The sequence below is a fragment of the Haplochromis burtoni genome, unplaced genomic scaffold, assembly GCF_018398535.1.
Source record: "Haplochromis burtoni strain Fernald_Lab_line unplaced genomic scaffold, NCSU_Asbu1 Contig_378, whole genome shotgun sequence".
Classification (NCBI taxonomy): domain Eukaryota; kingdom Metazoa; phylum Chordata; class Actinopteri; order Cichliformes; family Cichlidae; genus Haplochromis; species Haplochromis burtoni.
Window position 1 is genome coordinate 457,136 of NW_024582739.1, and position 21,922 is coordinate 479,057.

Consider the following 21,922-nt stretch of genomic DNA (forward strand, 5'->3'; position numbering starts at 1 on the left):
AGATATTTTCATATACTCAATGTATTTTGTTTTTTTAATGTTCGTCTTTTTCTTTTTACTGATTCTTGACAGTTTCCCAATCAGACTTTAAACATATTTGTTACACTCACAGTTTTAATGTATTAAACTCAAAAGCCAACAGAAAACCATATTATAAACTTATTTTATTTCAAACTTTAAAACTTAACACATGCATGCTGTCAGTGCTCTGTACTTGACAATAGCGAGCAGAAGCTAGGCTGTATCACAGTTAAGGGGGAGGCGTGTGGAGGCTCTGCTTCCTGTGCAATGCTCAACCATAACCAGCACAACCTAACACCATGGCAGGACTTGACATGAAATGTGTGAAAAATGCATTTAGAGTCGTTTGAAATGTTAAAATTAATGCAAGATAATATCACAGAACCGTCACCTTCCTCTTACACTTTTTCACTTCTGCTGTGACCTTGCACTAGTTGGAGTGATGCAGGGAAGAAAAAGAAAGGCATCTTTTTCCACTAAAGTAGCAGTAACATACTGAATTGAGTTCCCCTCATTTATTGGACAACGCCAGGATGGTTTGCTACCAGTTCAAAATTAGCAGAAATTGGGAGATTTAATACAGAAATGACCCTAAGCATAGAAGTAAATCTACTCTAGTGTATCTCTCAGCCATACACTCTGAATAAAAAATGAATGCAGCCTCCAGATATGAACAGTTAAACTAGCTCAAAGTTCTTTTAATGACACATCTGGTTGTGGAAAGGAGTAGAAGTCTATGAGAAAATGACCCTTCTTTTCTTTTTCTAAAACCTCCATATAACAATTTCCTTATTAGTCTCAATGACTAGTTTTGGGTCTTGTTTGTGACATGGTCACAATACTGGTCAGTTAAGTTGAGACTTCATAACCAGACTTCACAAATCGATACGCAGGGCTTGCAAAATTTCAAAATCCCTGGTAGCCCTTCGGGCGGGCACTCTTCAGTTTTTGTTAGCCCAAAATAAATTTAAGTAGCCTGAATAAAAAAAAAAAGAGAACATTTTTTTGATTGATGTTTTGTTTCCTTTACAATATTATACATTTAAGTATATTATACATCAAAGTACAATATTGTAAAGGAAACAAAACATCAATCAAAAAATTGTTAAAATCAAATTACAACAGTTGTATAAAAACTCAAACTCAAATACTTGGTTCAAATTGAACAGAAATTTCTATGAATTTGTAAGAACTGTGTAGAACATGAATCAGTCTGTGTCAGATCCTGAATCTGAAATTTCCACTGAAGTCACGGGTCAGAGGTAAGTGGAACCAAGATCTAGGCCATTTGCTTTTTGAAGTTTGCAAAGACGGCTAAATTTTGCCAATGTTAGTTCAGTCTTTGCAACATAGTACGCTGTTCTAAACAGCTTTTTCAGGAGTTCTTGTTGTGCTTTGTTTATTCTTAGTATGTTTTTTGCAATTGGTGTTTGTTCTGGGAAAGATACTGCAGACTGAGCAACAATGCATTTCTTGCATTTGTCATGGGTTCTGATGGGGTCTTTCTTAAAATTACTGGTCCCAGTAACAAAGGCACTTGTCGACTCGGATATCGAGGGGAAACTCACAACACACCCGGCAGAACATTGTTATTTAACTCTGTAACTTCTGTTAACTCTGTAACTTCTGTCGGTGCTGTGCTTTTTTGGAAATCGAATTTCCCAGAGGAACCCACCCGAGGGATTAATAAAGTTCTATCAATCCCGGCAGAACATTATGTTATTTAGCTCAGTCATATTCCAGCCACAAAATTCTTTTGTCCATGAAACCAAAAGCTGCGCTTTCCTTTTGCCTCATAGTCTGATTTGTCATAACTTTCCGTTTGTGGTAAGCTTTTCTTTGGCTGCCTTCTTCACCCTGACCTGTCTTTTTGGCTCGCAGAACTAAAATACGCTAAATCCTGCTGCTTTTACACACTGTTTGCGCGATCACAAAATGAAAGTGAAAGCAAAAAACAAGCGCAAATTCAAACGCGATTTCAATATGTCACATATTGACAGTGGCTCACGATGCCAATGACATAATTACTCAGCTACATTGGCGAAAGAATGCAAAAGCATGGACATATATTTTCCTTCCTATGATAGCCCGACGGGCAGGGCTGAGTTAGATTTTGGTAGCCCCGGGAGGTCGGGCTAGCGATTTTGTGAGCCCTGATACGTGAAGTCATGGTGTTTACATATATCTTTGTATACAGTCTATGCTACAAACAAAAACGATTCTCCCTTTGGAGAGGCCCAGTCAGGACCTCAGGCTAGGGTTTCATTTCAGGTTGTGTTGGATTCGTAGTGGCATTGATCACAAGTGCTTCACTTTTACTATATTCAGTTGAACTGGCTGTCTCGAGAGCAGCATGTGATCTGTGAAATAAGCCATAATAATAAATATTTGTTTTAGTTTTTCTTTGTTTTGTTTTTTTAAACCATGTTATGAAGGAATTGTGTGTTCTGGTAATGTTTTGTGGAAACCTTGGGTAACTGTGCTTGACAGTAGTCACTAGGGCTGTGCGATATGACCAAAATCTCATATCCCGATATGACATCTATCGTCCGATAATGATATAAATCACAAGCTCGACTTGCGTGAAGTGTTTCCAGCTGGGCGTCGTGTAGCTGGAGTCGAGTGTTTTAACCGATGCATGAAACGATACATTTTTAGACATAAGTTGTAACGGCCGCCGTTTTCTTTGTGAGTATTTATTACACGGCGTGCTGCGGGGAAAAGCCTGTTCTAACGTTTGAGTCTAAGGTTTATTTTTTAGCACCTGACGGCTCTTTTTTGCTTCTCATCCGTAAAACTCTGCACTCTTTCACGTGATTCAGTTTATTTTGAAAAGTCTCAACAGGATCTTGAGCTTTATTGTGAAAGGTTTATGTGGAAACAAGCGGACACGCGTGGTTTACCGTCGTTGTTGCTAACGACAAGCATAAAAACAGGCGCTTGTCCGTCTGTAGTGTGGTTATATAAAATATAGAGAAAGAGAGAACTTTAAGAAATTAATATAGCCACTACAGTGACCATCAAAAGAATGAAAAAAATATTACCGTAAACAGTTTATTTTGCGACACCACGAAACAAACGATTGCGTAAAATGAAACGATTGACGTTTTTATATCGTCATCCGATATATATCGTTATATCGAACAACCCTAGTAGTCACGTTAGTGTAAATCATTACCACAGGAGTCAAATATCTGAGTGGGAAGAGTGATCCATAGCGCTGATTCCAGACCATCTCCGAGGCAAGCTTTCCCAGATGAATGTGCCTGATCCCATCTGCCGGTGGATCACTGACTTCCTGACGGACAGGAAGCAGCATGTGAGGCTGGGAAAGAATGTCTCGGACTCCCGGACCATCAGCACCGGCTCCCCTCAGGGCTGTGTTCTTTCTCCTCTGCTCTTCTCCCTGTACACCAACTGCTGCACCTCCACCCACCAGTCTGTCAAGCTAATCAAGTTTGCAGATGACACCACCGTTATTGGGCTCATCTCGGACGGGGATGAGTCTGCCTACAGGAGGGAGGTTGAACGTCTGGTGTCCTGGTGCAGCCACAACAACCTGGTGCTGAATGCCCAGAAGACAGTGGAGATTATTGTGGACTTCAGGAAGCACACAGCCCCACTCCCCCCCATCATCCTGACTGACACCCCCATCACCTCTGTGGACTCATTCCGCTTCCTGGGTACCACCATCACTCAGGACCTGAAGTGGGAGCCCACCATCACCTCCGTCATCAAGAAAGCCCAGCAGAGGATGTACTTCCTGAGGCAGCTGAAGAAATTCAACCTGCCAACACGGACGATGATGCAATTCTACACCGCAATCATCGAGTCCATCCTCACCTCCTCCATCACCGTGTGGTACGCTGGAGCCACTATCAGGGACAAACAGAGACTGCAGCGTGTTGTGCGCTCTGCTGAGAAGGTGATTGGCTGCAGACTCCCATCTCTGCAGGACCTGTACACCTCCAGGACACTGCGGCGTGCAGCTCGGATCTCAGCTGACCCTTCTCACCCTGGACACAGTCTGTTTGACCTGCTCCCCTCAGGCAGGAGGCTCCGGTCCATTCGCACCAGAACCTCTCGCCATAAGAACAGTTTCTTCCCCTCTGCTGTTGGACACATGAACAATAACCGTACGACTGTTCCCACCACTAACACATGACCCTACGCTGTGTTCACTGCATCATTCCATGTTTGGCACTGATCACCACCTGCACTCATGTATATATCTTTCTACGTAGCACTTTTAATTCTTATTCTTACTTTTATTTTTTTCATGTCTATTTAAGCGCAATTTATGACAGTATGTTTGCACTGAAGCACCGCAGCAATTTCCTAATGTTGTAAACCTGCTCAACATTTGGCAATAAAACCCTTTCTGATTCTGATTCTGATTTTTACAGGAAAGAGTCTCCTTGGAGCGGTCTTTTCTCCGGTGTCTCCTCAGCTTTCCCTACAATCTCTACTCTACTGCAGTTTTCTCTTCCTCCTTTCTAATTCCTTATTGTCAGGCAGCGTTTTTCCCTATTCTGTCCTGTTCCCCAGAAGGTGTATGTGTTTGTGTGTGTGTGTTGCTTTCTAATCACTGCAGGCCTGCTCCTGCTGGGGCCACTCAGTCTGTTCATAGAGCCGACAGCCACTTGCTGCATTTGCGCCAGATTTCATTTGAAACTCTGGACCACGCTCGCTTTGTTTTCCCTGTCAGTTAGAAAAAGCATCCGTCAGAGTGGTGTGGAAGCTCCCAGAGGGGAGACAATTTATTCCTCTGTGGCTGGAAAATACAAAACTAGAGGTATCAGGGGCTTTTATATGTGATGACTAGGGACGAACGAACCTGTATATTGTGTTGGTGTAGATGCCGTTCACTTTTTTTTTAAACTTTTTTTTTTTTTCTCTCTATAGTTAAACTAGAAGAAGATTGGTTGGACACTAGGGAAGACATTAAGAAAATGCATAAAAGATTGTCTGAATTATTTAGGGGTTTATTTCAGTTACCATCATAATTGTATAAATGGAAAATGAATAAGCCGAAGATTGATATCGACCAGCTCCTATCAGCTACTCTGTTATCTGCGTAGGCACCGAGCAGATAACTTAAATACAACTACTGTTACTATGTCTGTGTTTATACCATAGATGATGTTACCTTGTAACCTCTGAAGATTTCTGATTGGTCTTCTCTCTGGGTTTATATTTGAATGAATACTGTTGTAGTAAGCCAGTGAATGTCTCTTTTTTTAGTTTCTAACTAAGACAGAGCTGTGACTTCAGGCTCTATCTATCATTTATCCATACACCCTAAGACCTGCTCTCTGTTTGGACGAAGCCAATGCAGTATTTATTAATAGAAATGTTAAGGTGTCTTTCTTTGGCTGCATCAGCAAAAAGCAAGGCCATTAGGTGTGCCACTGAGAGTGTGCACAGAGTATTGTAGTAGAGTGCCTGTGCAGGTATAGTCTGTTAAGTTGCATGTATTGTGAAGACTTAATCTTCTGGTGTCATTATATTATACTTTTAACTGCTGCGTGGGCTTTCCAAACAACTGCCCAGGTTTAGTATTGATCACCTCCTCCCTGTCGCTCTGCCCAGTTATGTTTTTGTGACGACTTAATGTTTTCTGCTCACCTATGCAGAACTAAATATTGAACTGTTCTGTACAGCCTGCCTGTGCCCATGTGTCATTACGAGTGCAGTGATGCAGACAGCCCTGATATCAACTGAGTACTTGAGCAAGGATACAAAAAAAACCAACCCCAAAACAGGGCAGGCTGGCAGGCTGTACATAGTGAATAGATGTTAAGATCATATTGGAGTCACTTGTCTTCAAAGGCAAGTCAGAAGTATTTGAACCTTCCAGAAAAGCAAGGACACAAGTCATTTCAATGTGTCTGTGCTTTGAAGTGGGTGTGGGTTAGCAGGTTTCCAGCCTGTAGTTCTCCTGCTTGGTCAGGTCTCTTCGGACATTTACGCATCAAATACCAAGTGTTGTGATGTAAAGCAAAGCTGGCACAAAATAGAGGTATTTCCTCACATCACACTGAGCTCTCCAGGCCTGAACTTGATTTGATTTATTTGTCTTTGGTTTCTAGAGGGAGAGCCGGGTTGGACTGAGAACAATAAAAATCTAGTTTCATATTTCTACTGCAGTGTTCTTCACTGTGCTCCTGGTTCACTGCAGCATGTTCTCTCCCTGCAGTGCTAACAAATGCTTCATTACAGGTTCACAGGCCCAAGTTAGCTGCGCAGTCCCTTCGCCAACTAGCCTCACAGTATTGTGCTCATTCTTCTCATATTCACAGATGGTCTGAAAACCTGACTTGTGTTTGTAGTGAATAGTATCTCTGTGGGAGCTTATGTAGCACTATGCTTTCATATTGGGGATAGACTACAAGTCAGCACAAAGGAACGGAAATGTTGAGCTGGGACATACAAAGTGCTGATTCATCTTCATGCTGTAAGTGATAAAAGCAGCCTGGCACTATATGTCTCATGCTGTACAATAGGAGGTAGTGGCAGGTACATAATTGACTTCATGGAGATAATCCACAGCTAATTTATGTTCAGTTACAGCAGTGAAAGCATAATGATCAATCTTATTTTTGCTTTTTGTTGTTTTATTGTTACCTGTGTTTGACCAAAGTGTTTGCGTTGGCCAATGCCAGTGAAAAACAGTAATTGACTTTTGCTGGAAATAAAAACGAACACCATATATAGTATCAAAACTGAGGTTTGATAGAATTCAAGTCTTAAAGATTATAACTTGAGTGTAGAACGCCCTATATTAGACAGTTGCCTCTAAACTGTAATCTATTGAGGCCCAGTCACAGCAGCTGATGATGGACATGGCTTAAAATTTAACCATAATATGTGGGAAATGTCTGTGTGGACAACATCTGCAGCTGTCCTAGAATTTAATGACTCCTGACAGGAGGGCTCTCAGTTGCTCTTTTAGCTTCTTTTAACTGGGGGGAGGAGGATTTGTATCAGAAGTTTGCTGTATAAATAGGCTATTTATGCAAATTGCCTTAGCTATTTTTTCCCCCCTCCCAGTTGGCAGGCAGTGACCTGCACTGTTTCTGTAATCAAGGGCCCTCCACAGCTTAACAGAGAGGAGGCCATTTATTAAATCATAAACTGTCTCTCTGATGATGAGGGTAAAGATGATGCACTAGCATGGATTCACATCTTTAATATGGGTTTGACTTTCATCCTTTGATGCATGTCGTTGAAGAAGAAGAGGAAATTCCATCTGAATCCTCTTTGTAGCCTGCCGGAGAACAAGGTTAGGTTAGTTTTTCTCTCTCTCTCTGCCTGACTGATCTCCCATGTAGGATATCCCCGGCAGTTCTCGTCTGTTAGCCTGTCTCCCTCTTCCGCAGCCATCTGCTCGGTTCTGTGTATGTGTGTGTGTGTGTGTGTGTGTGTGTGTGTGTGTTTTCTGCAGCTGTCAACATACTAGACAGGACTATACTGTGCTTTCCAGGCCAGCAATGCCTGCCTGCTTGCCTTGCTCACGTAAGCCCCGTCTCAAGAGGGAGTTCACTTAGGCTGGGTGTAGGTGGATTTATGGATGGAAAGCATGAAGAACTGCCTTTTGTGACTCAATTTTGCATTTTGTTTGGAAAAGACCGGTGTATGAGGCCAGCTTAAGAGAGGCTATGTAGATAGATGTCTGTCACAAGAGGCACCATCTCTCATTTCAGTCTCAAGTCTCTAACCACAACCTCTCTCCATATTTTAGCATTAGCAGATTTTTGTAACCAGTGCTAAAATAAATATTTACCAGTTAAAATACATTTAACTCTTAATTGTTCTAAGCAGAAGAGGATGGATGATTGGAATACTTCATTTCTCTGGGAGTCATTTTGTTGGCCTCTTTTACATCATGTTTGGGCTGAAAATAACATGGAAGCTTCTACGTCAAGTCTGAGCACTTAAGCACTGAGCAATAATAAAATTATTATCAAATCTGTCAATCCGTCAGTTTTCAGCAAAACATAGATTATGGCGGTAGTTCTGGTTCTACCCAGAGTGGTAGGAGGGACTCAAACGAGTAATCCACAACTTGTCAAAATAAAATAATTTTTAAACTGCATTGTTGTGTTATCTTAGTAAGGCCTCATAAATAACTACACATAAAAATGTGTAATTTATTTAGATTTTGTGTGTCTGAAGCAGAAAAATATTGGCTAATATCATCAAATATTGGTATCAGTGATAAAAACCCTGGTTTGGTCAGCCTGTATTTGAAACTAGCTGTGGGACTCAGTATAGTCAGTATAGGCCCCAAAATTATTGTAATACATCACAGTATTTGTTTAAAAAATAAATAATTAGTACTTTTGCCTTTTTTATGTATTTATTTGCTACAGTGTCTGTGTTTGTGTGCATTACCATTATCTTTCAACTGTAATATATGAATTCAGTTAATTACCTCTGTGATTAGCTTCCCATGCTGTTTGCTATTTGCCACTGAGAGTTTCTTCTTCACCATGGGTTGCTTAATTGAATTTGATCACCATCAGGGGTTATGAAATATTTCTTCATAATTTTATTTTGTGTTTTGTCAAAACGACAGGGAAATTTGCCTCGAGTCCTTGTTTGTTTAAAAAGAAACATCCATACAATGTATTTAATAATAAATATTGCACAAGGAAACCATAAGACATATTCCCGTATCAATAGTCTGTCCCACCACTGTTGTAAACATGCATTTGGAAAACGCATAACTATCGATGCTTCAGGCAGTGTTGAGATCACCTGAAACACTGCATCAGAAAAGCAAGGGGCTGCGTTGGTGTGGGTGTGTTGCTGCTTGCTACAGGGCACCACTGAAAAGATCAAATACAAACTAGGAAGTCTGTTTTGTTTGTTCATAATGCACATTGATTCCTTTGTTTCAAATGTACTTGGCATAAGCAGGAATTTTATCAGGAGCGTATTAGAGTTTGAAGGTTGTAGAGAGGACTTGACAGCAATCGTAGTAAATACTTCCAGACTTCGTCATACCCACAGTTTCTTTGCTTGTCTAATCTCGCATGTTACAACAAGAGCCATCTGGGAAATGGGACAGTTTTTCTGCAATATCACCTCCTTTTTTTTCTCCTTTAACACTCTTTCCTTGTCTGTAGTTTTAATCTGCAAAGTGCACCTTGGCCCATTAGTGCAGCAAATCCGAGCCCTCTAACTTGAGCCTGGATGAGTCTGTAGTGTACCGCATTGCTGCAGTCAGCAGCAGCATCCTCTCCAACTGCAGCTCTCTACAGGCATCTCTGAGAGACTGGTGCATTGCTCTACAATCTGCTACAGTCGCACAGTAAAAGTATTTTCTTAATGGGTTTAATATATAATAACCAACTACATAAAACTACAAGTCAAACCTCTGTTCCTTATTTCTGCTCCCATGTTTATTGAACAAAGCAAGGCATAGTAATTTCTGTTCCACTCTTCTATCACATCACTTCACAAATGTTTGTTTTGTGACGTAATGGAGCTTGCAATTGCTTTACATTAAAATTTGGAGGCTTAACCAGACAGTGGTATCCTGATCTAAACTAGAATAGCTACCAACTGTCTGAATAACTGTTACACAGCAGGTATGCATGAGTTCTGTGCTATTGTTGTGATTGTTACTTTAATTGTGTCTGAGTGGATCAGATCACTGATGTCTTCAGCATGCATTATATCCTGTCCTCGGTGTTAAAGATTTGATTACTGCTGTAATTTCCTGTCTTCTCATATTGTAATTGACAATGATAACTGTGTTGCGATGTAGCATTTGTCATAGATTTAAAAAATCTGAAATGCTGCATTAAGTGTGATGCTTGCTTTAAAGGTTAACTGAATTACGAATGTTTTGCTCTTGTCTTAATGGGCATTTGCTATTTGTGCTTGTATACAGGTCAGACTCCTAGAATGGAGCGTTGCTTTCATTAATTTTTGATTGGGTTTGACTGGATTCATTGTTACAGTAAGAGTTACGGCCAGTAAGATATGAGTGCTTTGACGATGATGATGTTCCTACATGGAGCTATTGTTCTTTCCCTTTCTAACCATTAAAACAATCTGATTTCTGTTTATTATTTCATATAAACTCCAAACTACTCTCAAAGAATTCTGAGAATCACATAAGCTGTTTGCTGTGAAGGTTAGAGTGGAAAAACTGAAAAACTCTTACTTCTCCACATAGTGCAACATATAATGTACAATAATATATTCTTAAATAATGTTTTTGTCCTAAGCTTGTCAAATATTGCAAAATATAAGACTGCAATAGCATCGGAGTGGCTTTGTACAAATGCTCTTTACCTTCAACCTTGCTGGAAAACTTAAATGTTGATAATCATCTTACATGCAACATGTATTTATTGGCTGTCAATCCGAGTCAATGGGGTTGTGTGCAAAACAATGTGTCCTCTGATCCACATCAGTGAGAGATGATGATCCCCAAGGACTTTGCTGTGCTGTTTAGTAAATCTACTGTCATGCGTTTTGCCCATCAGGGTCATGCCATCATCATCATCATCATCCGATAGCTGGAATGACCTGTGATCCACTGTGTCATGATCGAAATGAATGGGCAGGGAGCGTTAAACGCGTCCTTGTGAACATGGGACATGTATTCGCTGCCTGGGAAATTGATGGGAGGAGAAAGTCACCTTCACGTTATCATTTCGATGTCCGTTACGAGCCATGAGTCACGTGAGTGCAGCCACTGGTGAAATAGGGTAACATGAGGTTCTCCGCTCACAGCTCTGTCAGGGTGACATAGATGCTTCCTCCTCTATACCCCTCTTATGTCCACAGAAAACTGGGTTAACATCAGTGCCGCTCCTCTTCATCACAGACTATGATGTCAATGTGAAATACTTTCTTGTTTTTAACTTACGGTAATGGCTGTTAATTTCAATGTGTGTGTATACATAACAACCCACCCAGGCTTTGCCCAGCTCGCTTGTTACAGACCTCTTTACAGCATAAGCCTGCTTTTCCAACAGACATGTGAATTATTCATAGAATCAAGTTGCTCTAAGCAGTGAATCAGCTGTGGTTTGCTGTAGGGAACACTCAAATGTACAGTACGAAGCAGGTTGATGAACTAAGGAGTTAGTGTGTGTGCATCTCGTTTTCTCGGCCTTAGTTTTTACTGTATTTTATCAAAGGACTAGGAGCATTTAATTATCCTGCTGTATGAACTGGTCATTTCCTGATTGCTCAAGATCTCTGTTAGGATATTCACTTTGTATCACTGAGCTGGAGGAAAATAAAGAGGTTAAATTGGTCTGGTGGTTTATTCATTCAGCTCATGTCTACAGAATGAGGACGTGACTCCATCTAGTGGTGTAGTTGAGAACAAATCCTGTGAAAATTGGAGGTGTCAGGCCTACCCAGCTACTTTGGGCGATCGTGGCTCAAGAGTTGGGAGTTTGCCTTGTAATCGGAAGGTTGCCGGTTCAAGCCCCGGCTTGGACTTGGGCAAGACACTTCACCCGTTGCCTACTGGTGGTGGTCAGAGGGTCCGGTGGCGCCAGCTTCGCCTCTGTCAGTGCGCCCCAGGGTGGCTGTGGCTACAATGTAGCTTGCCATCACCAGTGTGTGAATGGGTGGATGACTGGATATGTAAAGCACTTTGGGGTCCTTAGGGACTAGTAAAGCGCTATATAAATACGGGCCATTTACTTTTGTTAAGATTCTTGTTTTACTTAATACAGGATGTTTTCTAGGTTTGGGTTCAAAGTGTAAGCAAAAGTGGCACATTTACTCGGCATGGGATAGTTGGGGCAAATCGGATCTGGAGAGGTGTTTATTCGTGACTACGTTTTACCTCCGATACGCCAACCAGCTTCAGCGCTCAACTGACGTACTAATTGGATCATTCAAGGTCATTATCCAGTTATACGTGCTGCTGCTGTTCTGGGAGGGCTTGTGTGCCTTTGTTTAATTAACCTGTTTCCTCCTGATTCTTTCAGGGGTGTGTGGTTTCAGATAAAATCTATTTGACCTCATACAGTCTTTTAATGTGGGTGGTCAAACAAGTGTAATAGGCTTCTGTAGCTGGAAATGTGGCAGTGAATGTGACATGTTGTGGATTATGTGTTTTATTTAGTGTACACAACCCAAGCATGCGGTTCTTATATTCAGCTATTCAGGGAAAAATAAAATGAACTGCAGTGTTGCAGTTACGGATGGTATTCTGTATAGTCCATCAGTTGTATGCCACAGCGCACATCATTTCCTTTTATCAATGTTGGCATGTTTCTCTGACACTGACAGGCAAAACAATCACATCAAAATCACGGCAGTGATTCACATGGAACTCTTTTCTTTTCTGTTCTGTTTCTTAAATGTGTTCAGACACAGAGATAACAAAAGACTTGTATTGAGGCTGAAAAACTGTCTAGGCCATCTTTTTTTTTTTTTTTCCATATAGATAATTGGTCTATAAGGGAGCCGATTAAGAATAAGGCCAGTTACTGGCATTACTATCGCTAAAAGAGTGCTAGTATTGTAGTTCATTTTCTGATTAGAAAACCTAAAGTTTTTTGAATTGTGTGCTTCAATTTAAACATGCAACGGATATCTGAAACATTTGAATTGCTGAGATGAAGTCTCAGTCTGATGTAATGGCTTTACAGTTAAATGAGGGTGGGATTTTATTTATTTATGTTTATTTGTTTTGTTTTTTTATTACTATTCTAATGTTGACAAAAAGCTTGTCAATAACCAGTGCACACGCTTGCTCTCTTTCAGAGGCACTGAGAAGTGATAGACCCTGTGGTCCCTGTGAAAGAACTCCACCCCCGGCAGGTTGGCCACATCCCCCTTCCCTCCTGCCTCCATGTATCCTGAATCTACCACAGACTCCCCCGCTCGCCTCTCCCTTCGACAGACTGGCTCACCGGGCATGATCTACAGGTAAGCTGATGGATGCGAACACAGACAGATGCAAACACATTTTGTCACGTGTAAGTTCATGTTTCAGTCAAATTAAGTGTATGAATTAGTATAGATATTAGACATGAAAGATTTACCTGTGGGCGTTTAATCATATTCCCTCAGACGGTATAAAAGACAAACTGTGACGTCACCTATTGGTTTGTAAAGCCTCAGGATGAGTGGTTTCACTCTTGCCATCAGGCTATTTTAAAATCAGGTGTGATGTAGGGTGCGGAGCTGAAAGTCAAGCTACTTGCTCATTTTCTTACAATTTGTTAATCGCAAGTTAGCTAAAGCTTGGGTAATTCTTCTTTCTGACACAAAGAATGAACAGTTTTACCAAAATGAACAGTGTTTCAGTTAGTATGAACCAAAATTAGTCACTTCTATAGGACTGGAAATCTTTTTGCCAACACAGATATCGCCTATGGTGGTTATTAGAAAAAAATGCAGGTTTAAGGCACTTGCGCTTTCTTTAAAATCTGTAGCCTGTGTTATTGTTACCGAGAAAGTAAGTACACAAACTGTCCCCCATTTCACATGCATGTACACAGTTACCAGTATTTCCAGTTGTGGTCAGAAGTTTACATACACTCATCATGGACATGAATGAGTTTTAATGATTTCTTTGAACTGTTCTCTTCCGAAGGTGGAAGGAGTGTACAGCATACATTTTAAATTGACTTTAAAAGGCAAGAGTTAGGTGCATTTTGGATTTTAATTTAATCCACACAGGGTCAAAAGTATAACTACACCCCCACTAATGTTTGGTTATATGTCCCATAGGAGCCAAACACCTTTGGTAGCCTTCAGCAAGCTTCTAGCATATTTCTGGCTCGCTACGCTCAGCAAGCTAACATTAACCATCTGGAGTGACCTTCACAAAGCCCAGAGCTCAGTCCTATTGAAAATTTGTGGACTACAAATACTACTGCTGAGGTGGCTATAGTTCAGGTGGTAGAACAACTAATCAGAAGATTGGTGTTTCAATCCCTGTCTGCTCCAGTCTGCGTGCCAAAATATCCTTGGGCATGATAATAAGTTATTAAGTTGCTCTCCGATGCATCCACAGATACCAAAAATTGTCCAGTCAAGGAGCAACTTGCTAAACAGTGGGGATGTATTCATGACCCTGTATGTGTACTTTTGACCCTGTGTGGATTAGAGAAAATCCAAAATATTTTCAGACTTGTGCACCAACTTCTTCTTCTTCTTCTTCTTTTTTCTTTTTAAGTCATTAAAGATGTAATGCTGAACAGTCTTTCCACCATGGTAAGAGAACAATTCAAAGAAATCATCAAAACCCCAAATTACCAAACATTCATGCCCAGCATGAGTGTATGTAAACTTTTTCTGACAACTGTATAATATGTGTGTGCATATATAACCTTTTACTGTTCTCTAAAAATGGCTTGTACACCTCTGCTAAAGTGAAATGGACCCCTAATTTGTGCTATAGGGTACACACACACACACACACACACACACACACACACACACACACACACACACACACACACACAGAATTAATATATATCTGTGTATCTTTTATCTTTTTTATTTTAAAGCAATTTTAATCTAAAAATCTACATACTGCTAATGGAGAGATGCCAAACTGTCTTTCATTGGTCTTGTAACAGTGTAACAATAAAGATCTATTCTATTCTACTCTAATGGACTAAGTTGTGTGTTATCATGTACTATGGAACTTCACCAGCAAGTGGCGCCAAATACTCAACCATTTAATTTGTTCATTTTCGTTAATCGGTTCTCTGTGTGAATTTAACATTGCATTCATTATGAACTGATAGGATGCAGGAGCTGTAATATTCTGCGATCTGCACAGCACAGAAGTTAAAGAGCACTTTTTGGATTCATGTAATGGAACAGTGGAAGTTGATGAGAGGAAATCTTTACCTACCATTTTTGTCTTTACTGAGTTTAACTGTGGTCTCTAACTAGCGCAGCTGTGCCTTTGAGCTTTTCACCTGTACTAGCTCACGTCCACAGTTTCACAATCATCAATAAGAGTCACTGCATAAGTATTGCATTTGACTAAATTAATGGCTTAAAATGGAGCAACAACTTCAGCTGCATTATTAGTGTTGCTTTATTTCTGATGATAGATGTAAAGTAATGCCATGGTTACACTGATGAAATATTGATAGCACATCATCTATATATTTTTTACTAAATGGTGTTTATTTTTCATCAGTACTTGTTTAATATGAACTTGTACAACACAACAAAATGTACATGGTTTTTCAGTGTTATGTAGTCATGTAGATTAAGCAAACACATTCGTTATGCATTCCTGCATAATGCTTCCATATAGCTCCCAACAAACAATGATTTATGATTTTAAACCTGGTGAAGGGTTACTGTGTAATTACTACTTTGGCCAAATAACTAAATTGTAATATATACTAATCAAAAATGGTAAATGGCCTGTATTTGTATAGCGCTTTACTTAGTCCCTATGGACCCCAAAGCGCTTTCAGGCATCCACCCATTCACACACTGGTGATGGCAAGCTACATTGTAGCCACAGCCGCCCTGGGGCGCACTGACAGAGGTGCCACCTGGCCCTCTGACCACCACCAGTAGGCAACGGGTGAAGTGTCTTGCCCAAGGACACAACGGCCGAGACTGTCGGAGCCAGGGTTCGAACCGGCAACCTTCTGATTACAAGACGAACTGCTAACTCTTGAGCCACGATCGCCCCGCAATAAAAAAATGCTTCTAGTTCAGTTGTTTCATAAAACTATATTGTGTGTGTTAGGGTTTTTTTTTGGTTTGTTTTTCTTCCCCTGGTACTTGTTGGGAACAGTTTATTTCAAGGCGTAAGTCATGTTGCCTGGACTCAAAAGAAAATAAAGCATTAAGTATTGTATGTGTACATTGCTACAGTATGAATTTGTTATGATTGTTTTATGTTTTGTCCTCGAACTCTCATTAATGACGTCATCTCAATTTGAGTGTTATACATTATCTGCATACATATCCTCATTGAGCCAACATATAGAACAAACAATGTATTGGGAAAGCTCCTTATAATGCAGTATTTTATTTTTCTCCCTCATAACTTTTGCGTACTTGTTCCCTCTCTGGCTAACACTCAACACCATCTTAGTGTCTGCATCTAACTCTTTGCCACTGCTAACACTACTTTCCTTTCCTTTCCTTTCCTGCTTTTATTAACTAAAGCTTTCCTTTTTCCTCCTTTCCCTTGCTATCTTCAGCGCTCGTTATGGGAGCCCCAAACGACAGCTGCAGTTCTACAGGTACCTTTGTGTGTCTGACATTATTTTATTCTCTTATGTGTGCAGTGTAAATGTTTTTTTTTTTTCTTGGTTTACTATAATATTAACCTTGCTGCAGAGACTTGCTGTTCTGATATTTAAAACCATACATCCATCCTCTGCAGTAGATAACACTTATCATCTACTATTTAGCTGGCAGTGCACTATCCAGTTTAAACCTGATAGGGCTGGTGATGGATTTCTTTGCAAGGTTGCGCATAAAACCTTTGAATCGACAATACTGGTCTTTAGTCTTTTTTTTTTTTTTTTTTTTTTTTCCTTTCTTTTTTTTCTTCTCAGCAGTGACACCCACAGTCTCACTTCTCAAGCTTCAACATACAATTACAAAGTTTGTTTTACTGCCTTCTTTTTTTTAATTTTTTTTACTTTGTGTACAAAATTTTTCCATCCATACTCTTCAACCTCTTTTGGACCCTTGAGAGCTGAACATGATGTGCCTTAGTCTAAAAAACACATGCTATAGATGCAGAGATGATGGTATTTGGTACTCACTCCGACAGTAGTGAGGTTTTAGATGGTCAGTCTTTAGGCTGCTTTACTGTAGGATCATATTTTATGGTCTCATATCAGGCCATATTCTGCTGATCCAGTTATAAAAACCCCTGACTATGTGGATGTGCTTGTAATGAGCTCACTATCGGATTTTTATCTTGGCGCCTTCTACATTTCTGTCCTTTTAAAGTGCAAATGGTCCCTCTAGCTGTTCCCCTGGCCTATGTGAGGGTATTGATTAAGCCCCCCATCTTCATTTGTCGATCACTCTGACAGCCAAACGGCCTTGTGCTGGGAAAGAAAGTTTCATTCCTGTCAGTAATCTCAACATTGTAGCACACAAACTGCAGGACTGGGACCATAATGGCTAGTACAACTTCTACAGTGGTACAGATGTGCTCTGCAACTTTTGTTGGAACCCAGAATACCCACATTCATAAGGTCACTGAATAGTTTAATGGAAATAATGTGACTTTCATAGTCACAGTTAAGATCTCAACCCAGTTGAATACCTATTTGAGATTTTGGAACAATATCTAAGTCTTCACTGTTGTCATCAAAACCTCAAATTAGGTCATATTTTTTTGGCACTCCATCCTTTGTGCACAGCTCCAGAGACTTGAAGAGGCAATGCCAAGGCACATTAAAACTGTTGTGGCGGCATTTGGGACCCCTCACTGAGAAATTTATGCTGGGGGTTCCTTTAATTGTCACGTTTCTGTAGTCATATAATAACAATTCTGCTACACACAATTGATGCTGTTGATTAATATAGCTGTTAAAAACTTCCTTGTATCCACTAGTGCATGACTGCTCTGTTTTAATGTGTCAACATTTTCTTCATTTCAAGCACAAGCTCTACTTTGTGCATACTGTTTGCATCTACTATAAGACTTAGCCAGTCCAGAGCTGGACTATGATTATATACTGAACATGCCTTTTGTTAACGCAGCAAAACTGAAGAATATCTGTCTTGTTTTAAACCATTTGACAGTGTTTAGCGGACTGAGTTATTTCCTGGTAAAGCTAAAGATGGTTGACTGAAAGAGAAAGAGAAAATGTAAATGTATTGTAAATGTTTAATTTAAGCATGCATTACAGACGTTCTAAGAATATGTGCTATTCAGATTTGTAACTGGAGTTCAATGATTTATTTATTTATTTATTTTATGAATTTTTAGTGACCCTTTTAGTTTGATAAATGAAGTTGGATAATGTGTTACTTGTAAGATCCTTTCAAATGATACGTCATGTGCATATGGAAAATGACAGCATACATCCCATCCCCGGGGGACTTCACGTTTAAAGAAACCAAACACAGTTATACATTAATGCTAAATAAAGAAAATGTTGTGTAGTGTTCAGGAGTCCATGGTCTAGTAAAAACAATCTGTTCCTCATTAGTAGTACTTACTTATAGTATTACTTATAGTGCAGTAGTGATTGTATGAAAACTTCCATATACAGATATGAGCCCCCCCCTCGAGGTAAAACTGCTGCTTGGCTTCCAAAGCCGTCATCTTCAGTGGTGTCACTCATCTTATCTTTAGAGTCATTATGCCAAAGTAGCTCAGCAGGTAGATGGGTTCATAGTGGCTTTTTCAGAAAAATGTGTGACTAGACAGTACAGAAAGAATGCATCCAGAGGCATTTGCATATTTTTCCAGCATATTGATGTGGATCACTTGTGTTTGCCACAATTGTGTGTGTTAAAATTGAACTTTAGACCTAAAATTTCATGTTCCCTTGTTCTTTGTAAGGCAGACACAGATATCATTGTTTAGTTCTGTGTGCAGGCGGTCATTATAGTCTAGCACCCTCTAATTTTGCCTTTGGACTCAGCACAAGGCTACTGAGATGTAGAGAGATGCTGCAAGGGTCCTTAACTGGTGTGGTTTTCATAAAGCCTTTGTTAGAGAGTACTTGAACATGCCCGGTGGTTTGTTCTTCTCTGTGCATACACATATAGTCTGTGTTTGCTTGACTGTGTGTGTGCGTGTGTGTGTTTATGTTTTGTGTGCGTGCAACACTCAGCCACTCATTACTGTCCAGCTCTTAGTATTCTTTCCTGTGGAACAACAATCAGAGGCTTTTAGTGCAAAAGCTTTGGTGAATAATTCAGGGCTGATATTATTTGCTGCGGTGAGCAGAAACAAGACGGGCCACTAAACGACATAAATGGATTTCTTCTATGAGATCTCACAGGGAGGGGAAGAGGAGAGGTGTTGGTTGCAGTGATAGACGAAGGTCCAAATGGTGAGGGGAGGGATGCACTCGCTTATTCACTAATTGGTTTAGACGTTTCCTAGTAAGACACTCCCAGTTTGGGTGGACCTGCTCCATCGCTGTCTGCAGTGTGTGTTTATAAGAGCAGACTGGCACTCCATAACCTCGCTCATGAGCCGACCTTCAAGAAATCGGGTGAGTTTGAGGAAAGATTTGCACTCAAGATCACACGAGTGCGTGTGTGTTCTGTGTGTGTGTGAGGGGTTCGTGGACTGAAGAGTGTGTGGGTGTGTGGATGCATGCTGCCTAGCCTGAATTGTCTTCCTATATTTATGTCTTAGTAGTTTAAACCAGTAGTTTAAGGGAAGAGCCCGAGATATCATAATGGTGTCAACAATTTGACATTAAAACAAAAAACAACTATATCAAAATCTCACTTATTGTTGATTTTGAGTTTGTCGATGATTAGTTGGTTTTATTGAGTTTGTTGTATATGGTGTGAGATTATTGCTTAAAAAATTTTAATTTTAGAATGAGGCTTTGTTCTTTGCGCCAAAGTGTGTCCAGATGCAAGGAGGCTACTCTTCAAGTGTACAAGTGTATTTGTCAGTGAAATGTGATTTTTTTTTTTTTTTTTTTTTTTGGGTAACAGAGAAAGTACAATGACTTAGACAGAATGTAGTTAAGGATACAGAAAAGATCCGTTTCTAGTGTTGTAGGTTTTATTTAGTGTTTATTTATTTGTCCTATTAAATGTCACTAAATTACTTTTTTTTAGCCTTTTTTAAAAAAAAAAAAGTTTTTCAGCACCCATTTATTTACCACGTTGCTGTTTTGTGTATATTTAGTGTTGTTTCCTGCTTTCAGACCTATGTAGCAATAATGTTCATATAAAATTTCAGTCTGACAATGTGATACGTGGCTTTTACTGAGAAAAACTGCTTTGTGGTCATTGCTGACTGGTGCATTTGGCATTAAGTTACATTCTTGTAGTGATAGTGGACTTGATGCAGTGCTGCCCCCTGTTGATTAATTTCAGCATAATATTTTTCTTTAAGATCTGAATGATGCAGCAGTTGAATGGAGGATGAGGAAGGAGGACTGTGTATTTCCAAGGGGAGCAGAGTTGCCTTAAACTAATCTCAAGCACCTTCAATGAATCCCAGCTTTATATTAAGCATCTGTGGCATGTGTATATTCTGCAGTTGTTTCAAATTATTTTTTACATTTTATTCCAGTCCTGATCTCCTGCTTACACCTATTTTCAGTGATGTGCTCAACTTTATTGTGGGCTACTCAGAAAGCTTGGCTCTCCTTAATAGTCTTGCAAGAAGTTGGAGAAGGAATGTGCCCCCTCCTGTTGCTTGGTGCATGTTTAAATGCTTCCTCTTTTGCAGAGAGCATGTGCCCTCTTGCGTCCTGCTCCTTAATCACCAGCAAGTCACCTGAATGCTCCCTGTGTAACCCTGCCGTTGTAAACCTGTCAGGGGAGGGTGGTGCTGGCTATGTTGTGCGACTCTGATTACAGGATGCATGGCCGTGTGCTGCCCCAAGCAGGAGTTCTGTTTTTTTTATGGGAGCAGGTGCTATTTAAGGAGGTGGCTGTCCCCTGTCGGCCCTTGCCAGCTTTGTCCGTGTCACTACTTTATTCTTCTCTGCACGAGTTGCCTCAGCATCAGAAGGAGGAGGCGAAGGAGGGAGGGGTGGCATGTTTGCGGGAGGGTACACCGGTGCCCCCCGGGGGGTTCCCGGCAAGCGCAAGTCCAGTTACTGTCCTCCTGAAAACCTGCAGATCACCAAACCGCCAGCGGCAGGCAGCGGTGTTCGGAAGAGCAGCAGCAGCGGCAGTGGCAAGATGCTGTCTATGTCATACAGCGAGAGCATCCGGAGCGGGATCAACCGCTACCACTCGGACCAAGGGCTGAATCAGCCACCGGTCAGGCCCACTGATCAGGCCGAGCTGCAGAGACTCCGGGAACAGAGGGTCGCCGCTCAGATTAAGAACATGGAAGACTTCCTGAAGATGAATGGCCTTGCCCTGGAGGAGTGTGTGTCCTATCAGACAGGCATGAAGTACAGGTAAGAGAGAAGCAGAGCTTGAGAGGGACTGAGATACTCACCAGACTGGGACAGTGGTGGGTGCTGAGAAGCTGCAGGTAAGAGCAGCTTTGCAGCTGGAATAGACAGATCAGGTGTGTGTGTGTGTGTGTGTGTGTGTGTGTGTGTGTGTGTGTGTGTGTGTGTGCTTATAGCTGCTAGTGCTTCTGTCGAAGTTTTTTAAGTAGACAAATGAATTTCTGTCACCACAAACGTATATGTCTTTAGAAAGTGTTTATCTGCCGCTTCTTTGTTAGTAGCAGCACAGTGTTGCTGTGTCCTCTGGTCAGGCTGCATTCATGCAAAGGTACTGGGGCTCAGGTTTTATTTTAATAATCTAGGTCGGTGGCATATTTGCCCAAATGCATGGGAAGGACAGACTGCTCCGTAAGGAGTTACCTGCCCCCTTAAAATCTCACTCAGACTTCCTTTTCCTTTCCCTTGATCACATATATTTTGCCTTCTTCTTCTGTTAAGCATTCCTGGTGACTGTGCAGAGAGCTCTGCCTCACAAGCCAAACATGAATAAGTAACTACTTCAAGTGTGTTCAAAGTTACCTGGAGTTGCCAATTCTGCCCTTTTTAATATTTGATTTGACCTTGTGTATTTGTTTTGGCTTGGGTAAAATGTATTAAATTGCAGGTTTAAATGTTTATAGAGTAATAATATTACCTTAGTCTGTTTCAGTGTGAAGTGTCAACTGCCTTCTTGGCATGAGGACAACAATGCTGATTTCAAATTCAATTTAAAATTTGTATGATGTCCCTAATCTAAACAATTTAAACCTTCTGTGGTATATGAAAAATCCATCCTACATCACAAA

General features: G+C 40.6%; 1 protein-coding gene across 6 annotated transcripts in view; it reads left to right on the plus strand.

Annotated features, from left to right (window-relative positions):
• kcnab2a (potassium voltage-gated channel subfamily A regulatory beta subunit 2a) overlaps positions 1-21,922 on the plus strand; it is a 96,284-nt gene that overhangs the window by 22,648 nt on the left and 51,714 nt on the right. For 3 of the 6 annotated variants that reach the window (XM_005943630.2, XM_005943629.3, XM_042229076.1), the window contains exons 2-3: positions 12,775-12,939; positions 16,203-16,244. In XM_005943630.2, coding sequence (XP_005943692.1) covers positions 12,863-12,939; positions 16,203-16,244 — 119 coding nt within the window. In that variant the 5' untranslated portion in view covers positions 12,775-12,862. Of the gene's footprint in view, positions 1-12,774; positions 12,940-16,202; positions 16,245-16,272; positions 19,197-19,685; positions 21,081-21,922 lie in introns of those variants that run through there. The other 3 variants (XM_042229075.1, XM_005943632.3, XM_005943627.3) reach the window with 3 other exon arrangements.